General features: G+C 35.1%; 1 protein-coding gene across 2 annotated transcripts; it reads right to left on the minus strand.

The window, feature by feature from the left end:
- Positions 1-1,453: 1,453 nt before the first annotated feature.
- Positions 1,454-8,538, minus strand: LOC115965486 (ABC transporter A family member 2-like). Of its 2 annotated transcripts, none has more exons than XM_031084721.1 (16): positions 8,126-8,538; positions 6,486-6,717; positions 6,202-6,371; positions 5,917-6,102; positions 5,708-5,803; positions 5,428-5,628; positions 5,113-5,272; positions 4,794-5,023; positions 4,114-4,222; positions 3,953-4,029; positions 3,717-3,806; positions 3,403-3,546; positions 3,007-3,330; positions 2,844-2,924; positions 1,983-2,159; positions 1,454-1,849 (listed from the first exon to the last, which is right to left on the minus strand). In XM_031084721.1, the coding sequence occupies exons 1-16, from the start codon at positions 8,492-8,494 to the stop codon at positions 1,604-1,606; spliced, it is 2,892 nt and encodes a 963-aa protein (XP_030940581.1). In that variant the 5' UTR covers positions 8,495-8,538; the 3' UTR covers positions 1,454-1,603. The 2 variants fall into 2 exon arrangements, with proteins under 2 accessions (XP_030940581.1, XP_030940580.1); XM_031084720.1 differs by having other exon boundaries at positions 4,105-4,222.

Raw genomic sequence — 8,538 nt, forward strand, 5'->3', positions numbered from 1 at the left:
TAGAGTAAATCAACAATCAAAGAGAACAAAAAATAAACATCTTAAAATATAAAATTTAATCGCATCAACCAAAATTAGAGTTCTAAAGAATACAAAAATTTGTCAACTTAAAGTAGAGAGGCAAGAAAAAAAAAAAAAAAAAAAAAAAAAAAAAAAAAAAAAAAAAAAAAACCAAAAAATTGAGAGAGAGAGAGAGAGAGAGAGAGAGAGAGATAACATTTTTTGTGAGGGAAAACTATGCAAAGAATGGAAGAAAGAATGAAAAATTTATAGTAAAATGTGTGAATAAGAAGATACAAAATAAGGGAAGATGAAGAGTGATATTAAAGTAGAGGGTAGTGGGGAGGGAGGGACAAATGTTGGGAAAAATGTAAATATTAAAAAAAAAAAAAAGAGTAAATGTTAAAAACAATTATAGAAGAATTGGAAACAAATTAGATAATGATGTGAACGCTGACATAACTCAATTAGAGCGTAACAACAATAAATACTACGCTTTACCTTTTAGATGTATATAGATTTGTCCATTTAAATGGCTAGGAAATGGTTAATTTAATCTTCATTCTCCCATATGTTGGTCCAAATTCTCCATCCGATGGTAGGGTTTTAATTAAGAGGGAAAGTGGAGATTGGATTTAAATTCAAAACAATCTTATTTAAATCTATAATAAATTATCACTTGTCTATGCACTGTTATACTTGGAGCTATAACGAGTGGAGAATGTTAAGCAACTGGATTTCATGGGTGTATTATGCAAGACTGGAGTGAACTATACAAGATTGGTGGTTTCAGCCTGTAACCACTATCTAATTGGTTATGGGCTATGCAATTTTTATTTTGCTGGTTTGATTGTTCATATTTACCTTGGTTTCAAGCTATCAATTGGGTGGCTCTTGAGTTTAAATCCATCCTTCCAATTAAAAAGGTAGATTGTTCTTCATGTAAGGAAAATTCTACAAAAATTACATATCTATATCTTTGTGAGGCTAAATGTTAGGGAGAGCACTTTAGGGAGACTCCAATTGAGTAGTTAATATAACATAGGGACATTCCTTAATTCAAAAGTTTAAGCTTATAAGTTTATGTCCAGCTATATTATATTAATCACTCACTCTTATCATTATTATTCAATGTGAGATTTTACTTACGTGTATATACCCAACACTAAAGAAACTATGAATTGTACTAATTCTAAGCTTGTGAGAAAAATACAACAACTTGGGAGCACACAGGAAGGAAACTTACAGATGCTGATGCTTCCAAAGCCATACCTCCCACAGTCCCTACACCCTATTTGGAAAATCAACAATGAGGATTGGACCAACAGCAATAAATTATGCGTTGGAATTGGACTGGTTTGATCTCCAAATTTTAACAGAAAGTAACCTCTAATAACTCTAGGGAAAAAATGAATAAACAATGTAATAATAATATATGAATTATTTCAACATATAGCAAAATCCTGTAAGGTTTTTCAATATCCTAGTATACATGATACAAATGGCTAAAATGCTTTCAAGTCGTGGAGCTCTTAAATGTACAGAATGCACAAAAACATATGTATACAACTCAGGAGTAAATGAACCAATGATAATACGTATTTTACTGAATTTGATTGGGTTCAATCACAATTCCATGAACTGGTCCTGACCGGCCTAAGTAATTTCTTCCAGAACCTGTTACTGGCATTGTTTGAGCATTTGGAGGCAATGGAATTTCGTCCGAGTGGCCAGAAATGCAGAGGGCACCAGAATCATCTTGCTCCCAATATACTTCTACCATAATTCCTCTAGGTCTCTCTTCAGATTCTGTTCCTGGAATCCCCACAAACCTAGCTCCTATAGGTACCTGCACGATCATTGAAAAAAGGATAAGATGGGAGTGGGCATAGTGGCTCTAAAACTTTTCTTTAGCTTATCTTGCTACACATTAAATATAAAAAAATAATAATAATAAAAAATAAAAATAAAAATCCACTTGCCTGAACTGAGGCTCCAGATGTTAAAGTCAGAGTTTCCATCCTCCCTTCGGCTGCTGCACTCTCTAGCTCTGCTTGCTTTGCAATATTCAAGAAAACTTCTTCAAGGGTTGTAAGACCAAGTTGAATGTCAGATATACCAAATTCCCCTTGTCTATCTTGGAGCTCCTCGAAAAATTTCTGTTCAAGATTATTAGTAAACCCCAAATGTGATTAGTTTATTTATTTTTTTCATAATCTTTACATTATTCTAATAGATAAAGCCTATCATATAAGAAGGTAATCCAATGAATCTAATAATATAAGAAATTGTTATTTCTTGAGCTCTACATGTTGCTTTATGGCAGCTCAAAACATTTCATTAGACTCTACTGTAGTGGAAACCAATGAAGTTACCAAATCATGTGAAAATGACAAATTGACAATTACCAGATACAATAAGGAAAAAAAAAACTATAACAAAAATCGTGTATATTTCACCACAATAAAGTACTATTCTATTTGGGCAATAAAATTGGCAATCTGAGCCTTTTAGAATTATTTCATGGATCTATGTCACGCCCATTGCAAACACAGCTGATGCAATCTCTCTCCAATTGTCTGTGTATCATTTCAAAGAATGCAATATATAGGATTATGCACTTGACTTGATATCATTATTCTATGATGTATTGACGTGCATCATTTCAAAGAATGCAATATATGAAGGTTAAAAATTTTGCTGATGCATCAGTGGAAATGCAATTCAGTTTACATATGAATCCATATCCATGCTGTTGAGTGTGAGCCAATATAGGATTTATAAACTTGTAAAGGACAGCTTCAAAAGAAATGAAAACAAAATACAATGTTAAAGATCCTTACCTTCAAAAGACTCTCTCTATCATGAGGAATCACAAAAGTCAAAAAAGCTTTATTCTCCTCTTTTGGTTCTACATCCAAATGCTGTCCAAACATTCCCCGAGTCAGAAATCAACCTCTTTGTAAGTTAAAGAAAAAATTTGATCAATTTATTTATTTAACTTACATCTTTAAAGAACTGCTTCACATCCTCATGGTCAGGAGTTGCAGAAACTGCAGCCCCATTGGGAGGAGAACGATTCTGAGGAGTTTGTCCATTGTTCATTCCAGAGAAGCTAACATTAGCAATGAAACCAGTGCCAAACTTTGACTTCAACCTGATTGAGGTTCCAATGCAGCGAAGCCTACCCTTGGCCATGATTCCTATGCGGTCACTTAAAATGTCAGCTTCTTCCATTGAGTGTGTTGTAAGGACAATGGCACGCCCTTTCTTTGCATCCATTATAATGTCCCATACATGCCTCCTTGTTATTGGATCCATACCAGTTGTCTGCCAATTGGAGGGATTAGATAAAACTTCTTAAGTAAATAAATTAGGGCAAATATATTCCTAGCTACATACCGGTTCATCTAAAATGACTAACTTTGGATCACCAATAAGGGCTATTGCAACACTGAGGCGACGTTTCATTCCTCCACTGTAACTCCCAGCTCTCATTTTGGCAGCCTCAGTGAGTCTCACTTCTGCCAACGACTTCTCACCAATCTGCATGGAGCATAATCGTTTATCTTAAGAAGAATGAAAATAAACCTACATCAAGGTCATTTATTACTGCTGTTGGATGCCATGTCTGGGACCATAAAGTGTGTTTTGAATCTTCAAACCATGATTAGGAAGAAAGCGGCTGAATCACCCTTCTATACTTGCATACATACCGATTTGATAGAAGCACGGGGTAGGCCTTTAATAGTAGCAAAGAGGTGGAGGTGCTCTTGACCAGACAATGCATCCCAAAGGATATCAAACTACAAAAAATACAAAATTCAAGAAAAGGTCAGGCACTTCTTTTCTGAGCCATTTCTATTCGAAACTATGTCAATTCATATATTACTGAAAACATGCAGCAAACTTGAAATGCACAGGCACAGAGAGAGAGAGAGAGAGAGGTCACCTGGGGACAGACTCCAATAGTTCTTCGAATGTTTGACATGCCAACTGAGCTTCGGATTGAATGTCCATAAATCAATGCTGTTAACAAGGCAGACTCAAATGTTATATTCTTCTTGACTTAATTTCAATAGGATAAACAGAGAGAGAGTTCACCATCTCCACCAGTCACTGGGGTAATGCCTGTCAAACAATTAATTGCTGTAGTTTTTCCAGCTCCATTAGGTCCAAGAAGACAAAATAACTGATCCTTTTCAAAATTCACCATTAGCCCCTGAAGGAGAGTTGCAAATAAGCAAGTTAAAATTTCACCCAAATATAAATACGATCACTGTCAGCATCATTATTGTAATCTTATGCCTTATGGTGATACATTATGACAGTTAAGAAACTGATAAAAAAACTAACTTTGATGATAGTGATGCAAAAAACATCATAAATATGGACAAGAACAAATCCCCCTCAAGGCACCTAATGTATAACTACAGTAGTGACAAATAGCAGGACCACCACTAAATTGATTCTGCCAGACAAACAATAGCCCAAAATGAAGCAAATTCAATGATGCTAATAACCTAGATATGTAGTTGGCGACTCTATGCCGCTCTACCTGTGCCTACCAATCCTTTTCCTAAAAGAACAACTAAAAGCAAAGAAAGAGAGAGGTGCATTGAACAAATAAGATATTTGATTAGATTGATTTCATAACAGCATCCTCCTTAAGAACCATGAAACACTAGGACCCTACAGAAACTCATAACAATTACATAATCAGGTACAAGTGAATAAAAGTTCATTTTACTCCCTGAAACTCTACAGAACTAAAGTTAGAAAGAGGTCCTTACCCTAAGGGCATGATAAGGTGGAGTCTTCTTGCATCTACAGTAACAATTACAATCCCTAGTTCCAGGATATGTCTTTACAAGACCGCGTATCTGAACTGCAACATTTGAATCAACCACGCCTTCCCTTGTTTGATTTTTTACTATGTTTTCCTCTTCGAGAACATCTTCATCATCTGGGGTAATATGCTCATGATGTGGGACAGAACCTATGCAATTACAAATTCCACCCTCTATGATGAGAGAGGGAAAAAGGCATTAGTCATACTACCAGGCAATGAGGAGAACTTGTGAGCACAAACTGAAGATCAAACTGAATTACCTTTCACCTTGCTTCCACCTTTTCCGGTCCAGTACCCAGGGTTTAGGAAGTAAAATACTGATTTTCTCACACCAGATGCATTTGGGATAATATTATCGAAGTAGATAGCCAATACAAACCACACCAAGAATGTGGCAATGAGCCATATGTATATCTTATTCTGTTGAGAGCACAAGAAATACAAAATGGCTATAATGTGAGTGATTCAACTTAGATTGAAGTAAACAGAGGAAAAGGAATAGAGAACAGAAAAAGGATACATAGTGATCTATATAATTTCAATATTGGGATTTTTAGCTTGAATTTTTCACATACAATGGTCATTACACACTCTGTATCATTTGGTGCACACTGGTTCCGTTTACTCCAGCTAATCCCAGGATCTTGAGGAGTTGAGGTTGCACCAGCAAGCAGGGTAAGAGCTTCAGCAAGAAGATTAGGTGGGAATAAGGACCATATAGATCTCCAGGTATTACTGTAGCTATCACTGTAGGGGAATCCAAATACTGTAACAAGCTGCAAGGACAAAGTGGAAACAGATTATTTCAAGTGAACTGGTTAATAGTTTCTGAGAGATTTAGGAAGGGAATCTTGCCTGAGTCAAAAATCCAACAATAAATATGGAGAAACCCACTGTTGTGGATGCAGTTGACTTGCTAATGAAGGCCGACAACATGAATGCAAATCCAATCTAGCATTTAAAGTTAAGACAGGCAGATAAAAGGTTACTATATTTAAAAAGGGCTGGTTTAATTAAGCATAAAGTAAAACAATGACCTATAGGACTTGCAGGAAATATCTTACCATATTGAGTTGGAAAAGAAAGAACACAAGGTACACAACTAGAAAACTGTTGTGCAAGAAAAAATCAAACTGAAACATCATCCCAAAGAGAACTATGAAAAGTGATGAGAGAAGCGTAAGAGTTCCCTCCCATGTGAGCCATGAGAGCCAGTAAGCAGTATCATAAAGACCCATCATAGACATTGCCTGGGTAGATAAAAACCAAAAATGAAAATTTGAATAATCCCGCAAAAATACAGCAATGTCAAATTCCTATTTTAGCTTCAGACTTCAGAAAGTCAATACCTGGCGAAGTTTAAGTTCTTTCTCTGTGATCAAAGAACTGATTTGAAACACAAAAGCAAACATGGCTGTTGCAAGGAAAAAAGCTGGTCCTACTGAACCCACTGCAGAGAAACTATCAATTGCAGGGTGTGCAAATTCCTTAAATCCAACAATCCAGCTGAAGTTTGAATCTGAACATGCACAGAGTGATTAAATTAGTGGTACATTTACTCAAATGCAGAAGTGGGTGTCACGGCATTAAGCCATGTGAGTAGAAAATTCCATGAGGAACTAGAATTCGATACCTCCAATCAGATATCTCGCAATCTCGCGCTCTGCAGCAATTTGAAGTGGTATTTGAAATTTAAAAGTGGGATCTTCATAATTGCCTCGCACTGCAACAGGAGTTGAATTAGTCTGTATGCTGTAGCTAATCACAGTAGAATTTCTTTGAGCAAAATGCAAAGCTCCTGGACACCTCATTGGATCACTCATTAGCCATGCATCAACATCACTTGGTGTTCTAAATGACTTAACCTGCATAAACAAAAAGGCACAGTGAGTGAACATAGATAATAGAATACACCAAAGTCCAAATGCTTAGATACAAGAAATACCAATACAAACAACAAGTTCTAATAAAAGTAAAACTCTCAATAAATTCTAAATTTTCTCTCTATATCCATCTGGCTAGTCAACTGGCTAAGTTTTCTGTTCAATAATTTTCCTAAAAAATGGACTCCAAAATTCTTTATTTCCTCATTTAAAAAATAATATGAAATTTTAATTGAATAAATATAATAGCACTAGAAATTAAAATTCTCACTTTATTTGCATCCAAAAACAGATAAATTACATATTCTTGAACTGTTAAAAAACAATGAATTTTATCATTTAACCATTATTTTAACAAAGACTCAAAATTCTTCCTTTCCACTTAAAATATAATATGAAATTCTGAGTAAAAATAACGGCAGTAAAAATTCAAAATTCTCATATTGCACACCGTGTTTGCATCCAAAAACTGATACAATACTAATCTCCATAAATAACAACACTAGAAATTCAATTCTCCAAATACAAATTTATTATTTTTACAATGGTCTTTTATTTTCTTAGGAACCAAAAAATAAGATTAAAGTACACTTCTGACTCTTAAAAATTTGAAATTATTTTTATTTTGGCCATTTATGTATCAAATTTTCATTTTCATTCCCATAAAGGGTCAAAATGTAAACTTTCAAACATAAAAGACCAATATGAAAACGATGCCAAACATAAAAGCTAAAACGGAAAAGTGTAATTTACTCGAACAATAAGCAAATGAAGCTATATCTACCTTTGAGTAATGATAATAGCACTAGAAATACAAAATTCTCATATTGCTTACTGTCTTTGCATCCAAAAATTGATACATTACTAATTGTCTTAAATTGTTAGAAAACAGACAAATTTAATCATTAAACCATTATTCTAACAAAAAAATGCAGTCAAATATTAAAATAAAACCCTTAATTCAATTCTCTAAATACAAATTCATCTTGTGTACAAACTTTATATAGTTTTTTTAGGAACCAAAAAATAAGACTAGAGGGTCAAAATGTAAAGACCAATATGAAAACGAAGTCAAATAGAAAAAAACAGAAAACAAGTCCAAACTTTAAGGATCAAAAGTGCAATTTCCTTCAAACAATAACCAAATTTCATCTAATAAAGACTCAAAATCCTTCATTTCCATTTCAAAAGTAATAGGAAATTCTAATTGAGTAAAAAATAACAGCACTAGAAATTCCAATTCTCCAAAAATACAAACTCATCTTTTGTACAATCTTCCATTATTTTCTTAACAACCAAACATTAAGATTAAAGTACACTTTTAAAAAGGGTCAAAATGTAACGTAAAAGACAGACATAAAAGGTTAATGAAACTATATGTAGTATCTACCTTTGTCTGAGGAATGGGTCTGCCAGGATTGTTAGCCATGATCTTTGCAGCAACTCCCCGAGCCACAGCGTTGTCATTTCCACTCCACACGAAGTCGTAGCAAGGGAGCTTGACGTAGAACTTGTCCTCGCAAGGCGGGATCGGCGGCGAGACGAGGGCGTCGGGGTCGGTGACGCTCTGGAAAGACGTGGAGGAAGCGAAGCGAGCCTCTATGGCTTTCTGGATGCAGAATATGAGGAAGATGAAGAAGAAGGAGGAGAAGAGCTGGAGGAACGTGGACCGCTTGTTCCGCCATGACAGCAGCAGGTTCTTCTTCAACAGCGCGGTGTATTGCTGCCATAGCAGCGGAAAACCGTGCTGTAAATTCATGGCTTTTTTAGAGTGATGTTTTTGTTGCTGTTGCTGTTGCTGTT

The sequence above is a fragment of the Quercus lobata genome, chromosome 10 (genome assembly GCF_001633185.2).
Source record: "Quercus lobata isolate SW786 chromosome 10, ValleyOak3.0 Primary Assembly, whole genome shotgun sequence".
Lineage (NCBI taxonomy): Eukaryota > Viridiplantae > Streptophyta > Magnoliopsida > Fagales > Fagaceae > Quercus > Quercus lobata.

Bases quoted from the DNA above. Each gene is read 5' to 3' on its own strand.
- LOC115965486 (XM_031084720.1), bottom strand. From the start codon at position 8,494: ATGAATTTACAGCACGGTTTTCCGCTGCTATGGCAGCAATACACCGCG. The intron at 6,718-8,125 runs GTAGATACTACA...TTGTTTATGCAG, and splicing joins GACCCATTCCTCAGACAAAG to GTTAAGTCATTTAGAACACC. The intron at 5,804-5,916 runs GTAAGATATTTC...TTTAAATGCTAG, and splicing joins TTCTTTTCCAACTCAATATG to ATTGGATTTGCATTCATGTT.